We start from the raw sequence: 26,353 nt of genomic DNA, 5'->3' as shown, positions 1-26,353 counted from the left end.
CCTTACTGCTATCAAGCAAGTGGATCCTCAGTTCTCCTACACTTGGTATCAGAAGACTTTCAGGGAGGAAGGCAACGTAAGCTTCACGAGCATGCTAAATGCGTTCCGAACGGAGAGGACCGTTTTTCGGCCGAAAAAGGGTCTCAAGGCAACTCACGCTTCATTCGCTACGCTAAATGGCCAGGAAGAAGCCGGAAAGCCGCAACCTCAGCGCAAAGCTGGTAGCGGAAATGACCGAAAGAAACTGCCTAGCAATCCTACTTGCGTCTGCGAGGATAAGCATCTCTACCAAGCTTGCCCATATCTCGTCAAAGCTGTCCGACCATCAGGATGGAAGCCTGATCCTAGCATCAAGAAGAAGATCAGCCAAAACACGGAAAAGTTATCTTCAGCAGCTCAAAGAAAAGTCAAAGACCTCACTGCCAAGCTAGCTGAAAGCACCGCAAGCGATACACAAGCGCACTTCGCTGAATTTCGAGAGGACGAATCTCCCTTTAGCTTCCTAACATGGGATGATAAGCCGATAACAGCATTCCCTACCACACAGCAAGCATCAATCAAAGACAGATGGCTAATTGATACGGCTTCTACAAGGCATATCTCAAACAAACGAAGCCTATTCACTGATTTTAAGGAATCAAACGGCACTATCAAGGTCGGAGACACCTACTGCACCCTTCAAGGAAGTGGAAAAGTCAGCATCAAGGCACTTAGTCCTACCACAGGGAAGCCAGTGACAATTACGCTTGACGACGTCGAGTACTCACCAGGATTTCACACAAACCTGATCTCACTTGGAATCATCAAGAAGCGAGGTTTTATAGCGGACTTTGACAACTTAACGATCGTTAGCAAGCAGTCCGGCAAGTGTATTGCAAAGATAGAGGAAATTGGTAACCTCTTCGCACTCTCAGAGGTAGACATACTGTTTCCTGCCTCATTCGCAACAACTGCATTTGCTTCAACCACTAAGCGTTCTACCGTACCGCTTGTCTCAAAAGCAACCGCTGAAACATGGCATCGCCGACTTGGTCATATGCATGATCAACGTATCGAGAAGCTTGCCGATATGGTAGATGGCATCGAAGTCACAAAACCTACTGGTCAAGCACAACAAGACAATCCTGAGCACTGCGAAGTGTGTCAGTTGACAAAAGCGCATCGCCAAGTGTCTCGAAGAGCTCAAGGAGCCACATTCGGACCGCTTGGTCGAATTCACTTCGATCTAATTCCGATCCAAGAAGCCTATAACGGCGACAGGTGGATAACTCATTTCTATATTGATGGCATCCGCTACCATTGGGCTGCAACGCACCCACAAAAGAACGGCTGTCAGGAAGCAGTCACTAGCTTCGTGTCACAAATGAAGACTTGGTTCAACTTGCCGATCCGTGCCTTTCATTATGATAATGAGAGATCAGCAGGCAGAGCTGTCGAGGATTTCCTCACTCACTGCGGTATCGTCATCCAACACAGCATCCCCGGCACTCCTGAAATGAATTCGTTTGCCGAGCGATCTGGGGGGTGATAATAGCAAGGATGAGATCACTTCTCGAAGACTCTAAGCTCCCTAAGAATCTCTGGCCGGAAGCAGCGCAAGCAGCTATCTATATACTAAACAGATCGCCCACCAAGCTCAATGATGGCCGCTGGATCATCCCACAACAGGAGTTTCACCAGCAAGGAACTAGCACATGGGTTCCGATCAACCTATCAAATCTTCGAGTATACGGTTGTCGCACCTACGTCAGAATTCAGGGGATCCCTCAATCCGATAAAATGCATCGCCGAGCTGAAATTGGCTACTTGGTCGGATATAAAACAGGCAACATCTGGAAAATCTGGTTTCCTAGGTCTAATACCAGCAAGTACGTCCGAGACGCAGTGTTCGATGAGAATATGAACTATTCACACCAGCCGAAAGAAGCTCCAATCATCAGCCAGATACCCTACACAGAGGTTTTCGATCAGGAAGAGCTTGAAGCAGAGCTTGAGCAGGCCCTACGCCGACTTGCTACATCACCAATCATACAAAATGAGCCACAAGATCCGCAAGAAGCAATTGAGACCCGATCTCAACAAATGCCAATTGAACAAGCCGAAGCATCACAACAAGTGTCAAAACTTCAACAATCCACTTCGCCACAATGGCAACAAGTGACCCCGTCACTCACTCCACGAATGACTCCGCTGCCAGCGAGTCTTCCGCCAAGTCCGATACCAAGCGAGGTGCCGCTGCCGACCAGCGTACCAAACTCGCCATTACCGGCACCACTCACGGCCATTCCATATGAGCCTGTTACACCGGATCAAGCGCTTCGTCCAGCTTATCCGCAAGCACCAGAACGAACAGCATTCCAGCAAGTGGACGTAGTTCCAGTACGACCAATTGTCTACACTCCGTCAAGTCCAGCACCGGCCTCCTCTCCAGATCAGCAAGTTCCGGGAAGCTTCCCCACAGCTTCACAAGGTCACCAAGCCATTCGAGATATTAACGGAGACGTCTCTACAGACAACGTTATCCAAGGCACTCGAAGAAGGACAGTGAGAAAGGACCCATACCTTGCGAGTTACTTCACGTACGATGACCAAGATGACCATGAAGGCGTACTAGCTGCATTTGCTTCCGCGCTCTCATCCACTCGCCCAGAACCTCGCTACCATCGCGATGATCTTACTCCTGAACCCCAAAGCTGGAAGGAAATGATTAATCATCCGTTTCGGGACGGTTTCATGGCCGCAGCAGGCCTCGAAGTGGAATCTATCAAGCTCCGTCAAACATTCAAAGTTGAACCACGCCCTCAGGACCGCAGCATTCAGGTCCTACCACTCAAGTGGGTTTTCAACTATAAGTATGACAGCAATGGTTTCCTCACCAAGCTTAAAGCACGAATCTGTGTTCGAGGCGACCTACAAACCATTAGCTCAGACGACAAGCGAGCCGCCACGCTTGCTGCCCGTACAGCCCGTGCAATATTCGCACTCGTTGCTGCATTTGACCTAGGAACCTTCCAACTCGACGCTGTTAACGCATTTCTCAATAGTGATCTCGACGAAGAGGTGTATACGTATATGCCTGAAGGTTTCCACGATTCAACAAGCGTCTGGAAGCTCCTTAAAGCACTTTATGGCTTACGCAAGTCTCCGAAACTATGGCAGCAAGAAGCCACACGCGTTCTTAGAAAGCTTGGATTTCAGCACGTACCAGAGGATATATGCCTATTCACGAAAAATGGAGTCATTGTGTTCTTTTATGTGGACGATATAATTATCGTCTACCACCGAGCGAGATACCAGGAAGCTTTAACGCTGCGCCAACAGCTTAAAGAGCACTGGGAACTTCGGGACATAGGAGAAGCAAGCTGGTTTCTCGGCATTCGCATCCTCCGGGATACTAAGCAGCATAAGCTATGGCTTTGCCAGGATTCCTATATCGCATCAATGGCCGCCAAGTATGGTCTTACCAACGGACGAAAGGTTACAACACCTCTACCAGTCAATCGCATGACTCGGTATACGGGACAAGCAACTAAGGAGCAGATTCACGAATACCAGCAGAAGGTAGGATCAGTCATCTATCCAACAGTCATCACACGTCCAGATGCTGCCAAAGCAGCAAATCACTTGGCCGAGTTCCTCACGAACCCCGGACCCGAACACCGAGAAGCAGCAAACCGCCTTATCCAGTATCTCTACCAAACAAGGTTCCTTGCTCTCGAGTATCATCCAACTCTCACGGAGTCTGCACTCCACTTCTTTAGCGATGCATCATTCGGAGATCACGTTGATCGGAAAAGCTCAGAAGGCTTCCTCTGTAAGCTGTTTGGAGCAGCAGTCGACTGGAAAGCCAGCAAGCAACGAACCGTCACAACGTCGACAACTGAAGCCGAGCTGCTAGCTATATCTGAGGCTGGCAAGTCAGCTATGTGGTGGAAAAGGCTACTTCACGCAGTCAATCTCGACTATCAATCAGGACTAGACATCCACTGCGACAATCAGCAAACCGTCGATCTTCTCACTAAGGAGCAACCTCAGCTTCGCACCAAGCTTCGCCACGTCGATATCCACAATAACTGGCTTCGTCAAGAAGTTGAAGCCGGCACTATCTCAATCAAATGGGTTCCCACAGCCGAAATGGCCGCCGATGGACTCACTAAGCTGCTTCCATCACAGTCCCATGCGCAATTCATTCAGACACTAGGATTGGTCGACATTAAGCACTTGGTGGAGGACAAAGTGGCATGAAAGAGAAGCAGAATGGCTGCTGAGGGGGTGTGTCAAGAAAAGCGGTCCTTACAGTACTAGCTTACTCGAGTTTTAGCAGCACCCATTTTGCTTACTCATTTGCTACAGTATAAATGGCTACTTCGCCAAGCCATACACCGCTTCATGAGCATTGGTTAAATAGCGCAGCATCAGCTTGTCCTAGAATTTACACTCATTCTATGATATCAAGGCCGACCAATGGTCTGTTGTAGAACTAGCGCGTACCGTATCTCTTGGAATCGACATGTAGGTCTAGAGGTTTAGGTCGGGGGGCTTGGGTCCCTGGCGGGCCTAGGCCTGTGGTCTGACCGCCTACGAGGTCGGAGGCCTTACGGCAGAGGGCCGGGGCGGTGTGCCCGGCCCGGAATGGCACTTTTCATATAACGTAAATTATGGTACTGTAATTACTGTATTTTATAGAAACATGAGACGCATGCAGCCTCCATGTCACCCCAATTCCAGGCTATAGACATTCCTTCACGCACCATCTGCAGTGTTGACTAAGGTGACCTACGCAATATAGCACCCAGAATTTCCTTTTCAAAGCTAAACTTTATTCGTGATATAATACAGAACCAGTCGCTCCCCACATCTTAAATGGCTAATGAAGCTGAATGCGGCGAGCATACGATCAAATATATTCACAGGAACTTACGGCAATTTAGACACGTCCACGCTCCTCCAAATCGAATCGGCCGGAGACGGACTATAAAACCATTGATGCTAGAAGCAAGATAGCAGTATTTCTCTGGGATGAATTCCAGACGCTAGTAACAATATCTAGCATCCGGAAGGCCCCCATCTCGAAAGGATAGTCGAAAGATGTAGCTTGACAGAAAGCCAGAGAGCAAAAGACTCATTCACGCGAACATTATTTGCACAAACTATCGGATTTCCAGCCTAACGGTACCAAAAATTCTTGTACTCAATGGCCCTGTGGAATACAGTTGGGCGTCTGCGAAACAATAATTCGCCTTCCAACTGACCTCTGTGGAATTGAAACCTCTTAATGCGGCGGAAAACGGAACACCGCAAATAGTCACAATCAACGTGAACGGAAACGGGATACCGTTTAAATGTATTCGAAAGATGCTTTCATCATTCCACACTTTGTCTAGAGAAATTTTGTTGTATTCTGTCAACATTATGTATGTTGTAGTTCTTTCTCCAATCGTTGTTCTAGTACTACCATTAGATCTGAGCGAAGATGACAATTTTCAAGCTCTCAAGGGCCCATTTCTATCGCCACAGAACAAGAATCTACCTACTGAAGCTGAGTTCTCTTTTGTGTCTAGTCATTGGGTTTTTGATCTTAACCGACCTACTCAAGCGAGATGGTATGTTCATTTTCTGACGCCTGCAAGCAAGATCCTCTCATGTGCTTTCTATGAAACTAACTTAAACAGCATTCGCATATCTCCTACCGCGAATTACACCGCAAAACAGCACCTCAGTCTTAAAAGGTCAAATGGCTGCTCCAAAACCGTCCATCGCCAAGGTGACGATTGTATTTGGAGACAATTCTGTCTACCACAGAGCTTTAAAAACACATGAAGAGCACAGTCGCAAGTTTGGATATCCCATGCATGTCTTACAAAGCGGAATTCTGGATGATGTGTGGACAAAACCTGCGTTCCTACTGTCTCTCATACTGGAGGAACTTGTTAAACCGAAAACAGAACGACTAGAATGGATCTTGTGAGTCAATATTTTCTGGTTAGGAATCCAGCGTGACTGACCAGAAATTACAAAGTTGGTTCGATGCTGACACGGTGGTCATGAATCCAAACATTCCGATTGAGCTGTTTCTTCCACCGGCAGATTTTCCTGATATCCACGTTATATTCAGCAAAGACTGGAATGGGCTCAACAATGGCGTCTTTCCCATCAGGGTTCATCCATGGTCCGTCGAGTTGCTAAGTGCAGTTATCGCCTACCCACACTATTTCCCCGACACGCAACTCGTCTTCCGTGACCAGTCCGCATTGGGGAAGCTTCTTGAGAACGACGACTATTTTAGAAACTCCACCATATACGCTCCGCTTCGGTGGTTCAATGCCTATCGAGGGGCTCCTGACGGAAGTCTAAATGACTATATCCCGCCGGAATTTCAACTGCGCAAAGGTGATTTCCTTGTTCACTTCGCGGGAACGTCAGGATCAGACCGAAACAATAGTATGAGCACGTTCCTCGAAGTGGCTGAACTGCACTCCCCCGATTGGCAATTACCGCCGGAGGCAACAAGCTATCTAGGCGAGATCGAGGCATTCTGGGCGCAACAACGTATCGAAAGATCAATGTCATAATACTAGGAATCGAAATAACTCTAGAATGATTCAGTTGCAAGTTTTACCACAATAGTCTAAATAATGCTTTAATCCGAGATCCGGAAAGAAAGGACAGGCTCAGAAGACCCTAAGGTCCTCTCCCTGCTCTGATTCACGCCCACCCAAAAGCCCTCCATCTCCCACCTCCATCTCAAAGCGTAGTTAATTACATCCTGCTGAAGAGTCTCATCCCAATACTTCACATGCAACGAAGCTATACTCTCCTTCAGATCCTCGGGCGTCACGAAGTTCTGGTTCCAGCTATAGTGCAGCTTCTGCCACGGCATATTCCCTTCCACACGATGAGCATAGTTGAGCAAGTTCTGCTCTGGCATGCCCGGTGAAAATCGACCTTCCAATTCCAGAACGGACATGTAGTATTGCATGATCTCCTCAGAGGGCGAATACACAAAAAACCCTGCGTTGAGATAATTGCTAGACATATCCGGGGGATAAGAATGACTGTAGGTCGTGGCGTCCGGCTTCCCGGCAAACAGATACCTTGTCGGCAGAGGTGCTTCATCCAACTTGCGCTGGTGGGCTACATTCTGGGTGTCTCTGACCTGAGCTGCCGGATCGTCAAATACCCCGGCGATGGGCCGGGTCAGAACAGTGTCCCCGTCCATGAAAAGGACTCTTTCAAACGGGAGGACGTGCGGGTCGAAGAGACGGAGTTTCGTCCAGCAGTTGCGCCAGCGGGGTACGTACACGGTGAGATTGGTCTTGACGTTATCAACTTCAATCACTATCGCGCCGTCGTCGGTGAGTTGCTTGCGTTTCTCGTGCCTTACTTCGGGGGTCACCAGGATTATAAAGGGGATGGTTGGGTCAAGACGGGTTCGCGGTGAATGCCGCAGTTGATATGTTAACGTCCGAATGGCGATAAAATAGTTGTCTTCTTGTTCATAATCGTCGGGGGTTGTTTCGCCCGAAAAAAATGTAGCCACGGCAATGTCTTGTCTGTACTTTGTCTTGGTGCGCCATGGTTGATGTAGATGGTGAGTCGCTGAGACTATGATTGAGGCGCTCGATTGCATAACATGTTGCCCTGAGGGCAATAGGGCAATGAGTCCAGTAAGGATAACAATTGCTGCGAGTACTTGAAATCTTCGTCGTTTTGGAGAGGGCATCGTGTTGGCATGAGAGGATGGTACTATTTTGAGGTCGACTGATGGAAGGAGGGAATTCACAGACAGGATATGACCAGCAATCTGTCATGGTCTGCAATTTTCTATTACCCCTAAAGCAGAATTACTGTCTACTGCGGCGTAAAGCAGGCTGCACGCGGTATCACTAATCTGGAGAACAGAGCGTTAGCACGATCATAAGCGTTGCTCTTCTAAATCCTAAGTGCATCCTGAATTCGGAAGGTAATGCAGGTTTTCGAGTTTCCCTGCAGCACGATTGTCGAGGTCAAAAGATGGTAAAGGCTTCCGTTTGCATGTTGCCGTATCCACCCACTCACATTCCTCTCAGTCAGCCACCACTGGTTCCTCACTTTTCTTTCGCATTGGAATCCAACCAATGGTAGGAATGTCTCAATCTCCGACCTATTTGTCGGATGCAAGCGGCCACAAGTCCGAGTTCGTCTGCGCCCGTAGGCGCTTAGGTCTTCCGTGTCCTTCACCACGGCCTTCTTGTTGACGGTGACCCGCCATTTTATGAAGTAGTGGATACAACTAGGTGGATCCTCGTCGTGGATCTTGTCCTCCTCCCACTCAGATTCCCGGAGCAGTGGTATTTGGTAGAAGTCGGCTTGCGGGATTAGGTTCATCGTCGAGTAAGGTGGATAGGGAGGGACTACAGTTGCATCGTGAGCATAAAGGGCTTCGGAAGTATCCCGGGGTTAGAGGGGAATATTGAGTATCCTGTTCCCATGGTTCGAGCTCTTGGGGCTAAGAGATATAGTCAACGTAATACGGACTGTCGCTCATATTTACACGCGATCGAAGTCCTTGAGATCTGCGTCAGCTAACATAGGTAGTTCCACAGGCCAGGAACGAATAGAAGCGGCAGTCCGCGGCAACAGAACCCTGCCTTGAACATTCCGTAGAGATTTACAGTATTTTACAGAGACCCTAAATCCAATACATTACAAGACGCGATACGAGGGCTCTGTTCCCAGTAGGGAAGGCAAAATGTAATTTCAATATTTCGAAATTTCTGTAATTTGGCCTCTTGAAATGAAATTTGAAATGGGCCTTGAAATCTTGAAATCGAGCTATTCCGTAAACGGTAGGGTTTATTTTATTTGCTACCAATCAGAACCCTAAATGCGGAGGACGTGAAATCGACATCAGCCTTTATTTACACCCCGCCGTTGAGCTGGCTGCTCGCAATGCTCTGCAACTCCTTGGGGCCATTCAGATAAACGCTTCTTCCCTTTAGTGTTGCCAACCTCAACTGTTCTATCGGTACTAGTTCTGATCGAGCTCGGGCGTATAGGATGAGCTGAATTTGATGTAGATGTCGTTGGAGGACTCGGGAGAGGCTCCGAATTTGGCTTAAGCAAAGAGTTAAGCCTCAAAATTCAACGCAGAAACCAGGGCAGGATTCGCAGACCCTGAAGCTGAATTCAACGCAGAATTCAACGCAGAATTCAACGCGGAAACTAGCGCAGAAGTCGGTGCAGAATTCGGTGCAGAATTCGGTGCAGAAGTTGGTTCTGGATCTTGTTCCGAATTTGATTCAGGTTCTGGCTCGGGATTCAAGTCGGGATTTATGTCTAAAGTTGACACGAGATTCGACCCTACACCAGGCGTAGGACTTGGTAGGACTAGATGCGGGATTCGATGAAGTATCCGAAGTCACAGAACCCTCTGATAGATGGTCCTGCACCTGCTTACGCTGCAAAACCCTCTCTATTTCGTTGTCTTCTTCCTCAAGAAGGAACTCTTGGGTGATTTTAGGAGGCTGTTCTGTCCGGAATTATCAAATGGTTATGGCACAGAATCTTCGTTCCCATGGTTTACGCGACAGGTTTTGAAGTGGCGCGGTCTATATCAATATATTCCGCATGGAATTGACATAATGGCACTTAATCATCTAAAAGCGACAATTATGCTATCTTGCTGATAGGTTGGCTTTTGGGCGTGTACATATCATGAGCGGAGGCTTCCTGCAGATTGGCGGTGACTGTTTGCCTTCAAACTCCTGGAGGATGAGTGGAATGGGCGCGATATGGGTGCTGCAGCCGTCGTGCAGTATTGTGACGTATTTGACTACGGATCCCGCCAGGGAACAAATAAATCGGACAGAATTATGTTTTGCCATCCTGACCAAGGAAGATAGATGTATACGTGACAGTGAAAGCTTACTTCAGGACACACTGTTCTGATTTACTTGTTTCTGCGCGTTCAAATTAACATCGTGCTTGATGCCATCTTCGGGCCCAATCACCGTTCAGCTGTATCTTAAAGCCGATGTGAGTCGCCTTTATCTCCAGCGATAATTTGAATTTCAAGGTGCATGGCCACGAGTTTCTCCTGCTTTTCCAGCATCTGCCAGGCTTTCAACCAGTCATTTTGAGGGCAAGGTGCAAGGTAACCGAATATTCGATGACCACTAGAGCTGGCAACGCTAGTGTCATGTGTTCGCCAGCGTGCCGGGTAGACAATAGAAAAAGATTCAATAGAAAAAGTTCAACAAAGATATGGTGAGCAAAGATAGGCCAGCAACGCAGCGATGGTGAAACAGTGCACGTTTAACAATGAGAGATTAACAATGCTCACAACAGACGGTAAATGGTGAAGGGTGGACGGTTAACTGCAAATGATCGACAAACAGTCAGCAATAAATGGTAAGCAGCAGACGGTTAAGAAAAAGTTAAGAACAAGTTAAACTGCAAACAAACGCACTAAGGATTCCTGGGGTCAATAACCGAAAAGCACCCCGTTTGCGAATCAGCAGAAGGTCGGTCCTGCAAACCCCCAGCCCCCGAAATTTTGGCCTATAATAAATTGGTCAAAATGTGCACGGCACCATCGCATGCTTTGCCACTTCAACTTTGTGCAAAGCTACCATATCGTTGATTTGTCCATGATTAGTATTCCCCAAAGACTAATTCATGAGAGGTGTTTAAATCGGTATCTAATTAGTAGATGACGCGTGGGGATGTTAAGTGGATCCATTCCTGAACTCAATTCTACATATCTTTTACACCGGCTGTCCAGGGTAGCAATTGACTGGGCGGTGGGATCAAAATAAAAATCATCCAGTTACACACTGCTGTGTTGACCAATATCGTTTTAGCCCATCATCACCGATCAGGAACTAAATATTTTTTTGTCTCTTGGTAGCCCCCACAATTGCAAAGATATCATAGCCAGCAGTTGTTGTTAGTATTACAATACATCTGTTCCATTCTGCGTGTGTGGGAAAACCCCTTTCTAAAGAATCTTACTGTCCACGCTGTAGGCCGATTATGCGAGTTGTGGGCGATTGGTCGTGACCAGTCACTTGAAGTACGCGTTTTGTTGCCTTCAAAAAAAAAAAAAAAAAAAAAAATTTTCGACCGATACGTCTGAAGTAACCGCGGTATTGCCGAGAAAGCAACAGTCCAATATTTATGATGTTGACTTGTTTGATTCGAAGGGGTCGAAGGGGCGGATTCTGGGAAAAAAGCATAGGAGTATATGGCTCTGGAGGAAATCCATCCAGTGGTTCACGTGATATTGCCCAAATAGGGGTAAGTTTCACGGTCATCTAGGCTGGAGGGGTAGTAGTAAATGTCGATTCCAAGAGATACGGTACGCGCTAGTTCTACAACAGACCATTGGTCGGCCTTGATATCATAGAATGAGTGTAAATTCTAGGACAAGCTGATGCTGCGCTATTTAACCAATGCTCATGAAGCGGTGTATGGCTTGGCGAAGTAGCCATTTATACTGTAGCAAATGAGTAAGCAAAATGGGTGCTGCTAAAACTCGAGTAAGCTAGTACTGTAAGGACCGCTTTTCTTGACACACCCCCTCAGCAGCCATTCTGCTTCTCTTTCATGCCACTTTGTCCTCCACCAAGTGCTTAATGTCGACCAATCCTAGTGTCTGAATGAATTGCGCATGGGACTGTGATGGAAGCAGCTTAGTGAGTCCATCGGCGGCCATTTCGGCTGTGGGAACCCATTTGATTGAGATAGTGCCGGCTTCAACTTCTTGACGAAGCCAGTTATTGTGGATATCGACGTGGCGAAGCTTGGTGCGAAGCTGAGGTTGCTCCTTAGTGAGAAGATCGACGGTTTGCTGATTGTCGCAGTGGATGTCTAGTCCTGATTGATAGTCGAGATTGACTGCGTGAAGTAGCCTTTTCCACCACATAGCTGACTTGCCAGCCTCAGATATAGCTAGCAGCTCGGCTTCAGTTGTCGACGTTGTGACGGTTCGTTGCTTGCTGGCTTTCCAGTCGACTGCTGCTCCAAACAGCTTACAGAGGAAGCCTTCTGAGCTTTTCCGATCAACGTGATCTCCGAATGATGCATCGCTAAAGAAGTGGAGTGCAGACTCCGTGAGAGTTGGATGATACTCGAGAGCAAGGAACCTTGTTTGGTAGAGATACTGGATAAGGCGGTTTGCTGCTTCTCGGTGTTCGGGTCCGGGGTTCGTGAGGAACTCGGCCAAGTGATTTGCTGCTTTGGCAGCATCTGGACGTGTGATGACTGTTGGATAGATGACTGATCCTACCTTCTGCTGGTATTCGTGAATCTGCTCCTTAGTTGCTTGTCCCGTATACCGAGTCATGCGATTGACTGGTAGAGGTGTTGTAACCTTTCGTCCGTTGGTAAGACCATACTTGGCGGCCATTGATGCGATATAGGAATCCTGGCAAAGCCATAGCTTATGCTGCTTAGTATCCCGGAGGATGCGAATGCCGAGAAACCAGCTTGCTTCTCCTATGTCCCGAAGTTCCCAGTGCTCTTTAAGCTGTTGGCGCAGCGTTAAAGCTTCCTGGTATCTCGCTCGGTGGTAGACGATAATTATATCGTCCACATAAAAGAACACAATGACTCCATTTTTCGTGAATAGGCATATATCCTCTGGTACGTGCTGAAATCCAAGCTTTCTAAGAACGCGTGTGGCTTCTTGCTGCCATAGTTTCGGAGACTTGCGTAAGCCATAAAGTGCTTTAAGGAGCTTCCAGACGCTTGTTGAATCGTGGAAACCTTCAGGCATATACGTATACACCTCTTCGTCGAGATCACTATTGAGAAATGCGTTAACAGCGTCGAGTTGGAAGGTTCCTAGGTCAAATGCAGCAACGAGTGCGAATATTGCACGGGCTGTACGGGCAGCAAGCGTGGCGGCTCGCTTGTCGTCTGAGCTAATGGTTTGTAGGTCGCCTCGAACACAGATTCGTGCTTTAAGCTTGGTGAGGAAACCATTGCTGTCATACTTATAGTTGAAAACCCACTTGAGTGGTAGGACCTGAATGCTGCGGTCCTGAGGGCGTGGTTCAACTTTGAATGTTTGACGGAGCTTGATAGATTCCACTTCGAGGCCTGCTGCGGCCATGAAACCGTCCCGAAACGGATGATTAATCATTTCCTTCCAGCTTTGGGGTTCAGGAGTAAGATCATCGCGATGGTAGCGAGGTTCTGGGCGAGTGGATGAGAGCGCGGAAGCAAATGCAGCTAGTACGCCTTCATGGTCATCTTGGTCATCGTACGTGAAGTAACTCGCAAGGTATGGGTCCTTTCTCACTGTCCTTCTTCGAGTGCCTTGGATAACGTTGTCTGTAGAGACGTCTCCGTTAATATCTCGAATGGCTTGGTGACCTTGTGAAGCTGTGGGGAAGCTTCCCGGAACTTGCTGATCTGGAGAGGAGGCCGGTGCTGGACTTGACGGAGTGTAGACAATTGGTCGTACTGGAACTACGTCCACTTGCTGGAATGCTGTTCGTTCTGGTGCTTGCGGATAAGCTGGACGAAGCGCTTGATCCGGTGTAACAGGCTCATATGGAATGGCCGTGAGTGGTGCCGGTAATGGCGAGTTTGGTACGCTGGTCGGCAGCGGCACCTCGCTTGGTATCGGACTTGGCGGAAGACTCGCTGGCAGCGGAGTCATTCGTGGAGTGAGTGACGGGGTCACTTGTTGCCATTGTGGCGAAGTGGATTGTTGAAGTTTTGACACTTGTTGTGATGCTTCGGCTTGTTCAATTGGCATTTGTTGAGATCGGGTCTCAATTGCTTCTTGCGGATCTTGTGGCTCATTTTGTATGATTGGTGATGTAGCAAGTCGGCGTAGGGCCTGCTCAAGCTCTGCTTCAAGCTCTTCCTGATCGAAAACCTCTGTGTAGGGTATCTGGCTGATGATTGGAGCTTCTTTCGGCTGGTGTGAATAGTTCATATTCTCATCGAACACTGCGTCTCGGACGTACTTGCTGGTATTAGACCTAGGAAACCAGATTTTCCAGATGTTGCCTGTTTTATATCCGACCAAGTAGCCAATTTCAGCTCGGCGATGCATTTTATCGGATTGAGGGATCCCCTGAATTCTGACGTAGGTGCGACAACCGTATACTCGAAGATTTGATAGGTTGATCGGAACCCATGTGCTAGTTCCTTGCTGGTGAAACTCCTGTTGTGGGATGATCCAGCGGCCATCATTGAGCTTGGTGGGCGATCTGTTTAGTATATAGATAGCTGCTTGCGCTGCTTCCGGCCAGAGATTCTTAGGGAGCTTAGAGTCTTCGAGAAGTGATCTCATCCTTGCTATTATCACCCCCCCAGATCGCTCGGCAAACGAATTCATTTCAGGAGTGCCGGGGATGCTGTGTTGGATGACGATACCGCAGTGAGTGAGGAAATCCTCGACAGCTCTGCCTGCTGATCTCTCATTATCATAATGAAAGGCACGGATCGGCAAGTTGAACCAAGTCTTCATTTGTGACACGAAGCTAGTGACTGCTTCCTGACAGCCGTTCTTTTGTGGGTGCGTTGCAGCCCAATGGTAGCGGATGCCATCAATATAGAAATGAGTTATCCACCTGTCGCCGTTATAGGCTTCTTGGATCGGAATTAGATCGAAGTGAATTCGACCAAGCGGTCCGAATGTGGCTCCTTGAGCTCTTCGAGACACTTGGCGATGCGCTTTTGTCAACTGACACACTTCGCAGTGCTCAGGATTGTCTTGTTGTGCTTGACCAGTAGGTTTTGTGACTTCGATGCCATCTACCATATCGGCAAGCTTCTCGATACGTTGATCATGCATATGACCAAGTCGGCGATGCCATGTTTCAGCGGTTGCTTTTGAGACAAGCGGTACGGTAGAACGCTTAGTGGTTGAAGCAAATGCAGTTGTTGCGAATGAGGCAGGAAACAGTATGTCTACCTCTGAGAGTGCGAAGAGGTTACCAATTTCCTCTATCTTTGCAATACACTTGCCGGACTGCTTGCTAACGATCGTTAAGTTGTCAAAGTCCGCTATAAAACCTCGCTTCTTGATGATTCCAAGTGAGATCAGGTTTGTGTGAAATCCTGGTGAGTACTCGACGTCGTCAAGCGTAATTGTCACTGGCTTCCCTGTGGTAGGACTAAGTGCCTTGATGCTGACTTTTCCACTTCCTTGAAGGGTGCAGTAGGTGTCTCCGACCTTGATAGTGCCGTTTGATTCCTTAAAATCAGTGAATAGGCTTCGTTTGTTTGAGATATGCCTTGTAGAAGCCGTATCAATTAGCCATCTGTCTTTGATTGATGCTTGCTGTGTGGTAGGGAATGCTGTTATCGGCTTATCATCCCATGTTAGGAAGCTAAAGGGAGATTCGTCCTCTCGAAATTCAGCGAAGTGCGCTTGTGTATCGCTTGCGGTGCTTTCAGCTAGCTTGGCAGTGAGGTCTTTGACTTTTCTTTGAGCTGCTGAAGATAACTTTTCCGTGTTTTGGCTGATCTTCTTCTTGATGCTAGGATCAGGCTTCCATCCTGATGGTCGGACAGCTTTGACGAGATATGGGCAAGCTTGGTAGAGATGCTTATCCTCGCAGACGCAAGTAGGATTGCTAGGCAGTTTCTTTCGGTCATTTCCGCTACCAGCTTTGCGCTGAGGTTGCGGCTTTCCGGCTTCTTCCTGGCCATTTAGCGTAGCGAATGAAGCGTGAGTTGCCTTGAGACCCTTTTTCGGCCGAAAAACGGTCCTCTCCGTTCGGAACGCATTTAGCATGCTCGTGAAGCTTACGTTGCCTTCCTCCCTGAAAGTCTTCTGATACCAAGTGTAGGAGAACTGAGGATCCACTTGCTTGATAGCAGTAAGGAAGTCGTAGATAGCATCATCAGCATCCTTCGTGAATGAGACCTCTGCAGCCTTGCATTCCTGGTATAGGTTTTCCCATCTCATGATCATTGCGTCAAGTCCAGAGTCTTTGACTGGTGTTGAAGCTAGAGCATTCCACTGGGTGCGTAGCTCTTGCTTCCTTTCTCTTTCAGCAAGTGAGAAACGGTCTCGAAGTGCGATAAGGAGGGTATGTACGTCGAATACGTCAACGGTAAGTTGCTGGAGCTCTGGCGCAAGTGAGTTTCGAATTCGCTCGGTGACTCGGTCTATGGCTCGCTTGATAGTGTTGTACTCGGCTAGGTCGGTATCATACTCCTTTCTGTCTTCTTGGTATTCCCGGCGACCCTCCTTCGTGAGCTTATCGCTTGTTTCTGACTCTCTTTCGTAGTCGAATTTGCTCGGTCTCACTGGCTTCGTCGGTAGGGCCGGTGGGTGTTGGTCCTCGGGATCGAGGTATTCCCAGACGTCATTGCCCTTAGCAACTGTCTGGATTTGGCTGTACCAAGTCCTCCACTGGGCGGAGGAGTGTAGCACAATGCTCGCTCGGACTAGGCCGAAGCGTTGAGCGTCGGCGGGCTCATGTCTGTAGAGCTCGTCGTATGGGAGTGACATCTCGGCGTGTTCTCTTGTTTGAATTCGGAGGGAGTTTGTGATGGCTTCAGCGTGCTTGCTCGGAAGCGACTTTGCTGGAAGCGACTTGCTCAGGGGCTCGAAGGCTTGCTCGGAAGGCTTCGAGGTTTGCGATCTCGAATACTGATTTATTCAATGATACGCTTGCTAACCGGGCTCATAACTGTCGATTCCAAGAGATACGGTACGCGCTAGTTCTACAACAGACCATTGGTCGGCCTTGATATCATAGAATGAGTGTAAATTCTAGGACAAGCTGATGCTGCGCTATTTAACCAATGCTCATGAAGCGGTGAATGGCTTGGCGAAGTAGCCATTTATACTGTAGCAAATGAGTAAGCAAAATGGGTGCTGCTAAAACTCGAGTAAGCTAGTACTGTAAGGACCGCTTTTCTTGACAGTAAAGGTTGTCCGGAGGACCTGGTTATTTGGATCTTCCTCGGTTTCGGCAGCCTTGTCCAGGCGGATAAGCAGCTCTCGTAGGTTTTGATTATCTGCCCCAGATCGAATAGTGTCAACAATCAGTTGTACTGTCGCTCCATCGCCATCAGGGAAGTGGGAGATTAGATCTTCGGTAAAGCGGCGGTAGTAATGTAACTGATCCTGTGTTCTCCTCGCAAAGCACTTGCGACGTCTGTCGTTGGCTTTATCAAAGAAGCATTCGCGGTTATGAACCCTGCATTCGTCGCACTTGGGATGGCCGCTACACTAATCTGAAGTGTCAAACTTCCGTTCCGGCATGGAGTGAAGGCAGAGGAAGGGGACGTACTTTAGTCCGACGTCTTTGACAATCTCTACAGGCCGTTGACGATCGTCTAATACGTCTGTCTTTATCGTCGCCTCCTCCAAGGCTCTGTGTTCCTGCGCCTCCGCCACCGCTGGCTCCTATGGAGGTCCGCGGTGCGAGAGGCCGAAGGCCCAGATATGTATCGATCATCATGTCTGCGCAGAGCGACAAAGCGGCTAGTAGAGTCAATCTAGGGTAATCGGATCAAATGCAAAAGCATAGACTTGGCTATACACCTCTCCACGATAATTAGCACAAACAAGCCAATCATGTCGAAGGAAGACAGACTATGAATTGCAAAAGTGTACAACAGAGGTGCTCCGGGCCACGACAAGTCTAAGCAGAAACATCCCTTAGAGGCAAGTTGAGCAGAAATAGTGCACCAGACAAGGGGATGGGAAATAAAAAAGCTGACAGTCTCAAATAAAGAAAAGGTTACCACACAATGAGCGGGCAGCTTTCAGAGACGGGAATGCAGGACACTGGCAGGGTACATGTACCAATAGTGAACACTCGCAAAGAGCCACCTGAGGCTTGCACAACCCAATGATCGACCCGCTTGATAACTCAATCACATGAAAAGATCGGGACCCGTCCAGGTGTTGTTTTGGCGCCAGGATTGTGTGGCCCTTACGTCATTGTGTGACCTGCCGCCAGGATCGGCCTGCTAGCATCCGGTGACAAATCCCTTATCAACCGGCTCATCGGATCATCCTGTGTATTAACTAGAATAAGGCATAGCCCTAGGCCAGTGTCCACAATGGTTTTATCCGCCACGATCGTAATTTTTCATCTCCACAAGCGCCCTCAATCCCTCCGATTTGAGAAAGGATATTCCTAATATCAGCACTAATGACTCATCTATATGATTAGCGACCCGGCACATCAAGACATAATGGGGCATATCCTATCATATTTACCCTGTGCCGTTCGTTTATTTTTCCCTCTGAGGGGGTACTGATGATCAGCGGCGACAGGTCACAATAAGACAACTTGGAAGCCAATAATCGTTCAGAGGACGCCTATTGCATGTATTCGTCCGGACTGGAAAATTCTGTCTGGAAGCGAACCAACAGTGTCTGCATTAGAGAGGAGAAGCGCCGTCGAAAATCGGTTCGAAGAATTTTAAGCTTCGGGATGAAGGGGTTGCAGTGCTTGGCACTGTTTACCTAAAGCCCTATAGGCACATGTAGCGTGTTCTCTTTAATTAGATCATGACATCTTGCCCATTGGTTGCTGCAGAATTCGAGTCGACTCATGTTCCTATTTTGTCATGACAATCTGCGGAAGAAGTCTCCCATATAAATATCTATCTCTGCTATCAGGCCTTAAACACACTGAACATTTGCTCCTCCAAAAAAGACCGACGGGTGTCGATGTTGGTCGGTCCACCACAAACCTGGAGACGTTCAAGGGAAGGAAGGAGACGCCATACGAGGCTGAACATCGATAGGAGAAAGCGAGTGCATTGCCGACTGGTGACATATCTGCAAAAAATCTTTCATTCACCTGTCTTCTTTATCAAATAAACTATTCGCTTGACAAGATAGTTCAGCTCAATAGAATAAGAGGGGCTAATTGAAGGTGGCTGGGTGTGGTGAACAATCCATTGCTTTTAGGTGCGCCCGAATTGAATAGCGAGCCCCAACCCTTTAAAAAAATGAGAAAGACTGTAACACACAAGAAAGTGCTACTTTAATCAAAAGAACAGTCAAACAGGGCTGGAAAGTGGAAAAGTAGAATATTGCGGATAGTAAATGCTGGGAGCAGGTAATTAGATGTTTGGTAAACAAATTGCATAAAAGAAAGTGAAGTGATTCGACTGGTAGCTACCCTGCTCAATTAGTTTCTAAGTAAACAATTATTTATCACTCATATAACCAGTTGCATGCTTCGCCAGCACGCTCATTATCAATTTGGAGTCATCCCCATTGGTTCTGGGTTGTAACTGCTGTAGGACAAATTTATAATCTTTTGCTTCTCTAGACATTTGTTCGAGCATTCTGTTTTGAGTCGTTAATACTGCCGTACCAGACCTGGCCGGAATGAGTCTCACCTTTCTGTGCGTTCGCACTTCCTCGAGGTATACCAACAATTTAGTTGCAGCGTATCACAGCGCTGGCAATTTGGACGCTCGCCAGAACATTTTGACTTGTTTACCTGGCAAGGTCTGCACGCATGTGTTATTCGTTTCTTTGGACATGGAGCGGGGCGATGTAGTGGTGGGATGGGCATTCTAGGTCTTTCAACTTGAGTAACAATAAGCCCACGCGAAACAATGGGTTTCAATATCCTGGTATCTTTTGAGTCTGGTGATTCTGAAACAAGAACAACTGCTATTAGTAGCCAAAAATTGAACGAAGAGGGTCGTCTATACCTTGTTCAAGGATCCTAGATATGTCCATATTGGGGGTGGGAACGTTAGTTTTCTTGAAATAATACAGACACAACAACCCCGGTCTGAGATTTAGTTGACCAGTGAAGACGGGTCTGAAAAGAAGGGATTTTACTTATATATCTGCTGTTATGTCAAAGTAGCAACGTCGTTCCATGCAAGGAGGCCGAGTAGTATTTATAATTTATTCTTATTGGTCAAATCTCTAGCCCGAGAATTGAACATACTTCCCAAGTGACACGTCCCGGTCAAGGAAACTTTGGGATTCCCATAACTTCCCTCACTGAAACGATCATGAACGCAGTGCGATGAATTGAAGCAATCAGCTAATACTGCAAGGGTGCCTGACGCAGTCAAAAGGACATTCCGTCATCGTGGCCCTCCTCACTCGATATGTAGTCGCATTTTTGCATTTAGTGGGGAGCTGACAAGCAAAAGTTTTAACACCCCATTAATGGACCTACCAAATATTACTAATATTCTGCCGGTTTTAACCCTCATATTATTTAACTAGGACTGCGTATACCAACCCTGGCTCTCAATAATAGCCTGTGCTCGATGCGGCATCGTCTCGGAGAGATGCTTCAAATGATCTAAATTCAAACGATCTCGCGAAGCTGTGCCGTAGCTACTAAAATAGCCTTGGTTTGCTCATTATTCTTCACCGGAATTAGGTCAGGCCGAATTTTGTAATCTCAGCTTTCATCAACGCCCACAAGTTCTCAATAGGGTTCAAATCAGGCGGATGTGGAGGCCATTCCATGACTTCAATGTAGATCTTGTAGTGCGTCTCGGACAATATGTGCTGTGTGCGTTGGCGCGTTATCACGCTGAAAAAAATGCAGTCCTCGTTGGCTATTAGGGTAGGCAAAGTCCTGCGTGGGCTGTCATTGATAAAACTTTCATCACACACCGGGCACTGAGTTTATATTTTTCCCTCCAAAGCTTTAGAAAGCACCAATCTCCCCCATGGTCTCTCAAAACGTGCCACTTTCAGACTGCGATAATATTCCTTATGTGTCATGCAGGTTGGTCAAGGTCTGGGATCCAAAATATGTGTGATGAGGCGTATATTACGAATTCGCCTTAGAACCCTGTTCGCCCAGAAATGGCTTCTGGCCCAAATCCTTTTCGCCCACTGGTACGCGTTAATGCGAGGATTCCCCAGTGTCTTGCGCGTCTGAGCAATATATACCAAGACTTCCTCCTTGGACCACGGCGTCGGATCGCCGTATTTGGTGAGTAAACGGCGGACCTGTGAATTGCCTTTTCGAGTTATATTTACCCTTTTGGATTTCGCGCCTCAATACGCCGTCACGTAGCCTCTCTTTAGTGCTCTTCGATATAAAAAGACCCGTCTTCGCTGCTCTTTGCTATTCCTCTACCTCTCCACCTTACACTTATCGCTACGCCTCTACAATTTCGCCCACCTAATCGGACTAGCCGACTGCCCTATTCACCCCCCTATTTTCCATTGCAAACTACGGCTAAGCCCTTATTGCCTTTACACTTCACTCTTAGGATCGGAAATATTCGGCCTCTTAGCATAGGTAGCAATTATAAGGAGGTTACAAAGCTTTTAGAAGAGCAATACGACACAGATTATTCGTTTATAGGGTATTCACTTGGCCGTTATAGTCTACTCGTTCTTTAAATATCTCTATGTATTCCCCTGGATCATTCTCTTGTCCTTAATTCGATATTTATACACCCGCAAAGCGGATAGAAAGGGTAGATCGTACATTAAAACGGCGCGACACTTCACGAATTGAAGAGAGTTCTTTATTCTTAAAAGCCTAGATAATTAAAGAGATCCTACCCTCTTGCTCTATTAAAATTTTTAACGACTAAGTGCAAATTGCTGGCATGGTGCGTGGTTGAAGAAGAAGGTTTAAATTAATTGACGCGTTTCCGGTGGTGTGGCCAGCGTGGTAGTGAATTATAATATCGAGCAGATAAAGCTGCCTGATAAGCAAGTGGTTATAGATCCAGCAGGGCACTATCGAAACATGAGAATTTATCATATTAGTAATAAGAACAGTGACAGAGCCAAGAAGGTTAGGTTAAGCTCACAGTGTTTCCACAACTTCCACAGTTACTTGGATCCGTATCAAGGTTGACGCAGGCCCCATCACAACAGGTCAGGCCGGACGCGCACTATCGAGCACCAGTTAGTCATCGTCACAAAATGTGCAGCCTGTGGCCGTCTTACAGGAGGATCACAATCTGGCGGGTTTGGGACACAGATACAGCCTCTATTTCATATCAGCTTTCAGATGGCTCTGCAATCCAAGGACGATCGAGAAAGAGACTAACGGCGTAGTTTGTCCAAGGATAAGCCCAAGTAAACTGGGAGATTCACTACCGTTGTCGCAGTAACCTGATTGGTCACCTAATCTCCGGCACTTAATTGAATCAGTATGTTAGTATCAGCAACCTCTTTGGATATCCACAAGTCCTACCTTGGCGTCACAAGCGGCCGCGTCACAACCACCCCCACCCCCAACCCCAACCCCAATGTCTCCAATATCACCACCCCCAGTGTCAATGTTAATCCCACCACCATTCCCATTGGCAATATTGTTACCCCCGTGGGAAACCTTATTCCCACCCCTAGGCCCACCCCACTTTTCTAGAGCTTCTTCTCCAGTGAGCGCAGTGACAAAAGCACCGCTTAAAAGGGTAAGAAGAGCGAAACGCATCTTTGCAAAGGCGTTTGCTTCAAACGATAAAAAATTTGGTAAGGAAAGAATATCGGTTTGAACCCGTCGTGCTGCTCGTGGTAAAGAAGAACAATTTGTTCTACCCTCTCAGGGAAAGCGGTTATATGTACTATGCTCACGGTCATTCATTCACTGTCTAAGTTTTGTATCACAAATGGAATGTTTGGACACGTTCCCCGGAATGTGAATGTGAATAACTTACATTTATAATGTGGAAGTCCAGGGGTTTATGCTACGTTCTTAAATTCAGGCAAAATGTTCTGGCGATCAGAATAAAGAGTCGTAGGATCTAATTGGTCTTCCTGCATGCTCCTGACACCCCCCAAAAACATTAAATCTTGAGGCTTGAGCGTGTTTTTGCACGTACCCAACCCCTTATCAATTGCTATCGAGTGTGAGAGAGACAAAGTGCGAATTAGGAAGGAGTAGCGAGATTTATTGTATTAAGAACATCCTAATATACTCTTATTTTTATTTAATCTCATAACAGCCTCCATTCAGCGAGGAGGCAAGTCCTAAGAACGGCGGATAGTAAGAGCTGTTACAGGTTAGACGAATGATTACTCTTACCCGTTTTAGTAAGAATACGCCAGGCTATATACACAACGGGAGGACCGGGTTGGAAATAAACTCGGTGCTTCGTATACTGTATATATTTCGGGAATTATTTCTCGTTTGCAAAACAAGAAGTGATGAAGAGACTCTACAATGGCCCCATATCCGATGCCAAAAAGAAACGAAACATGATACAAAAGGTGTAGCGTAGCGTCTTTGTGCCGTAGCGTCTTTGTGCCAACACGACTTGCGCTCGCTTGATACGTAATAGCAAAAACGTACAATGTGACCGTACCAGGAGGGAGGGTCGGCCGTAAAAGATAACGTGTCAATATTGGAAGCCGATCCGACCGCTCGTGCCTAATTACCTTCGGGCCTAACGCGACAGGACGCCAAGACTACCGCCACTCCTGCGTATACCCTTTTCTAGGGCGCTTAGGAATGACGATATATCCGGCCCTAATAATAATAATATACGCTTCTACTAGACGGAGGTTACTGCTAGCTATATACCTACGATCCTAAAGGGGCACATACAAGCTTAATGTCTATCCCTCGAAGTATCCCGTAGGCTTCCCCTAGAGCAGTCAAGCAAAAGAATGTACTTGATCGACCGTATAACTAGAGAAAACGTGAGTGATTTACATTCTAGGTAACATATCCAAACATTCCATTAGTGGTACAAAAATTAGGCAGTTAGTGAATGACCGTGAGCACACTACATATAACCCTCTCCGCTGAAAGGGTAGACAAAATGTTCTTCTTTACCACGAGCAGTACGACGGGTTCAAACCGATATTCTTTTCCTACCGAATTCTTTATCGTTTTGGCCGAACGCCTTTGCAAAAATGCGTTTCGCTCTTCTTACCCTTTTAAGCGGTGCTTTGGTCACTGCGCTCACTGGGGAAGAAGCGATAGAAAACTGGGGTCGGCCTAGGGGTTGGGATAAAGTTTCCCACGGGGGTAACAATATTGCCAATGGGGATGGTGGTGGAATTAACATTGACACTGGGGGTGGTGACATTGGGGACATTGGGGTTGGGGTTGGGGGTGGAGGGGGTGGGGGGTTGCGACCAGGCCGCTTGTGACGCCAAGGTAGGATTCGGGTTATCCAAAGAGGGTGCTAATACTCACATACTGATTTGTTGAAGTGTCGAAGTTTAGGTGATCAGTCAGGTTACTGCGACAACGGGAGTGAATCTCCTAGTTTACTTGGACTTATCGTTGGACAAACTACGCCGTTAGTCTCTTTCTTGATCGTCTGGGATTTGCAGAGCCACCTCAAAGCTGATATGAAATAGAGGCTGCATTTGTGTGCCAGCAAATTGTGATCCTGCTTCTTCTTGTAACGGGCAATGTGTAAGACAGCTGCAGACTGAATATTTTGAGACGACTACTAAGTGGTGCTCGATAGTGCGCGTCCGGCCTGACCTGTTGTAATGGAGCCTGCATCGACCTCCAGAACACTCCTAGTAACTGCGGTACTTGTGGAAACACTGTGCGTTATCATCCCTTGCTAATGGAGGCAAAAGCACTGACCCTTGTGTTACAGTGCGCAGCAGGTGACGATTGCTGCAATGGAGCCTGTACCAACCTCCAGGACAGTCTCAGTAACTGTGGTGCTTGTGGGAACACTGTGAGTTGAGTCTAGCCTTCATACTTCGAGGAAATTTGCTATACTGTCGATATGAGTATTGGCGCTAATATATTTAAATCTTACGCTTCTATAGTGCCCTGCTGGATCGACCTGCTCATCAGGCACCTGCGAACTATGCACGAGCTTCCAGGCGCAGGCCACATTCGATGCGGGGTCCGGGCCGATCAGTGTTGCAGTGGGCGACTTTAACGGAGATAGCCATATTGATATCGTGGCTGCCAATCCCAACAGCAATACGGCAAGCGTCTTGCTCGGGACTGGATCCGGGAGCTTCCAGGCGCCGACCACATTCCCAGTGGGGCCCGGGCCGAACGTTGTTGCAGTGGGCGACTTCAACGGAGATGGCGATCTGGATATCGTGACTACGAATTACTTCGACAATACAGTGAGCGTCTTGCTCGGGACTGGATCGGGGAGCTTCCAGCCGCAGGCCACATTCCCAGTGGGGTCCGGGCCGATAGGTATTGCAGTGAGCGACATCAACGAAGATGGCAATCTCGATATCGTAATTGCGAATCAGGTCAGCAATACAGTGAGCGTCTTGCTCGGGACTGGATCTGGGAGCTTCCAGGCGCAGACCACATTCCCAGTGGGGCCTGGGCCGAACGTTGTTGCAGTGGGCGACTTCAACCAAGATAACCATCTTGATATCGTGACTTCGAATGTTAACGATGGTACAGTGAGCGTCTTGCTCGGGACCGGATCCGGGAGCTTCCAGGCACAGACCGCATTCCCCGTGGGGTCCCTGCCGTTCGGCCTTGCAGTGGGCGACTTCAACCAAGATAGCCATCTTGATATCGTGACTTCAAATGTCAACGACGGTACAGTGAGCGTCTTGCTCGGGACTGGATCGGGGAGCTTCCAGCCGCAGGTCATATTCCCCGTGGGGTCCTTTCCATTTAGTGTTGCAGTGGGCGAGTTTAACGGAGATGCCTATCTCGATATCGTGACTACGAATAGAGGCGACAATACAGTGAGCGTCTTGCTCGGGACTGGATCGGGGAGCTTCCAGCCGCAGGCCACATTCCCCGTGGGGTCCCGGCCGATTGGTGTTGCAGTGGCTGAGTTCAACGGAGATGGCCAGTTCGATATCGTGACTTCGAATGTCAACGAAGATACAGTGAGCGTTTTGCTCGGGAAGCCTTGCGACGATTAGAACCGCCCTGTGAATCGTGGACCGGGTACATGTGAAAATGTCTTATACTTTTTGCGACATACCGGAAGGCTTCCCGTAGGAACCTCGGACCCTTGTTGGGATTTCGGACTCGGCTTGGGACTATCATTCGGGAATAATCCTTAATAGTGACATCCTGTTTAGATCACATGACTTGAGCGGTCATGTGACCCCGTATGGTCCTGAGTAGACCTCGCCAAGCACGGGTTTGGGTCGGGTTTTCAATTTCTTTACCCGCCCACGGGTAATCCACTATGGGTCTTAGTCTTCATAAACCCGCCTGTTGAAATTATTATTATTATTATTATTATTGATTATTTAACGTCGCCGGCAGGTCACTTGGCAGGTGACCCACTACCTCCCGAGGGGTAACTGGACGTGCTACCTAAGCGAGGATTTACTACAACTAGCTAACTAGCTCAACTAAATACACGCTGGAAAGCAGCAAAATTGAGCACTACGTGCTGAGAAAGGGTTAAAGAAGCGCCAGGCACTATCCTGGCCTGGGTTCCTGGGGGTGGACTGACTACCCGCGGATGGGAGAGGGTGCCGGCCTCTCCCATCTGCGCAGAGGTGAAG

At 47.8% G+C, this 26,353-nt stretch overlaps 5 protein-coding genes across 5 annotated transcripts; 3 read left to right on the top strand and 2 right to left on the bottom strand.

Moving 5' to 3' along the window:
- Positions 1-5,734: 5,734 nt before the first annotated feature.
- N7446_012042 (uncharacterized protein) lies at positions 5,735-6,572 on the top strand (the record flags this gene model as incomplete). The annotated part of the gene is made up of 2 exons (XM_058520784.1): positions 5,735-5,964; positions 6,020-6,572. The coding sequence occupies 2 exons, from the start codon at positions 5,735-5,737 to the stop codon at positions 6,570-6,572; spliced, it is 783 nt and encodes a 260-aa protein (XP_058367070.1).
- Positions 6,573-7,051: 479 nt separating this feature from the next.
- On the top strand, positions 7,052-7,441 carry N7446_012041 (uncharacterized protein; the record flags this gene model as incomplete). The annotated part of the gene is made up of 1 exon (XM_058520783.1): positions 7,052-7,441. The coding sequence occupies one exon, from the start codon at positions 7,052-7,054 to the stop codon at positions 7,439-7,441; it is 390 nt and encodes a 129-aa protein (XP_058367069.1).
- A 4,146-nt stretch (positions 7,442-11,587) lies between these two features.
- N7446_012040 (uncharacterized protein) lies at positions 11,588-17,423 on the bottom strand (the record flags this gene model as incomplete). The annotated part of the gene is made up of 3 exons (XM_058520782.1): positions 11,588-16,606; positions 16,883-17,191; positions 17,253-17,423. 3 exons carry the CDS (start codon positions 17,421-17,423, stop codon positions 11,588-11,590), a joined length of 5,499 nt encoding a protein of 1,832 aa, XP_058367068.1.
- A 4,383-nt stretch (positions 17,424-21,806) lies between these two features.
- On the bottom strand, positions 21,807-22,367 carry N7446_012039 (uncharacterized protein; the record flags this gene model as incomplete). Its single annotated transcript, XM_058520781.1, has 4 exons — positions 21,807-21,822; positions 21,878-21,920; positions 21,982-22,057; positions 22,128-22,367. 4 exons carry the CDS (start codon positions 22,365-22,367, stop codon positions 21,807-21,809), a joined length of 375 nt encoding a protein of 124 aa, XP_058367067.1.
- A 2,095-nt stretch (positions 22,368-24,462) lies between these two features.
- On the top strand, positions 24,463-25,756 carry N7446_012038 (putative extracellular cysteine-rich protein; the record flags this gene model as incomplete). Its single annotated transcript, XM_058520780.1, has 2 exons — positions 24,463-24,579; positions 24,674-25,756. The coding sequence occupies 2 exons, from the start codon at positions 24,463-24,465 to the stop codon at positions 25,754-25,756; spliced, it is 1,200 nt and encodes a 399-aa protein (XP_058367066.1).
- Positions 25,757-26,353: the final 597 nt, after the last annotated feature.

The sequence above is a fragment of the Penicillium canescens genome, assembly GCF_028828765.1.
Source record: "Penicillium canescens strain IBT 15451 chromosome Unknown utg000009l_segment0_segment0, whole genome shotgun sequence".
NCBI lineage: Eukaryota > Fungi > Ascomycota > Eurotiomycetes > Eurotiales > Aspergillaceae > Penicillium > Penicillium canescens.
Note: the sequence above shows the minus strand (reverse complement) of the source record. Positions and strands in the feature narration are given on the sequence as shown.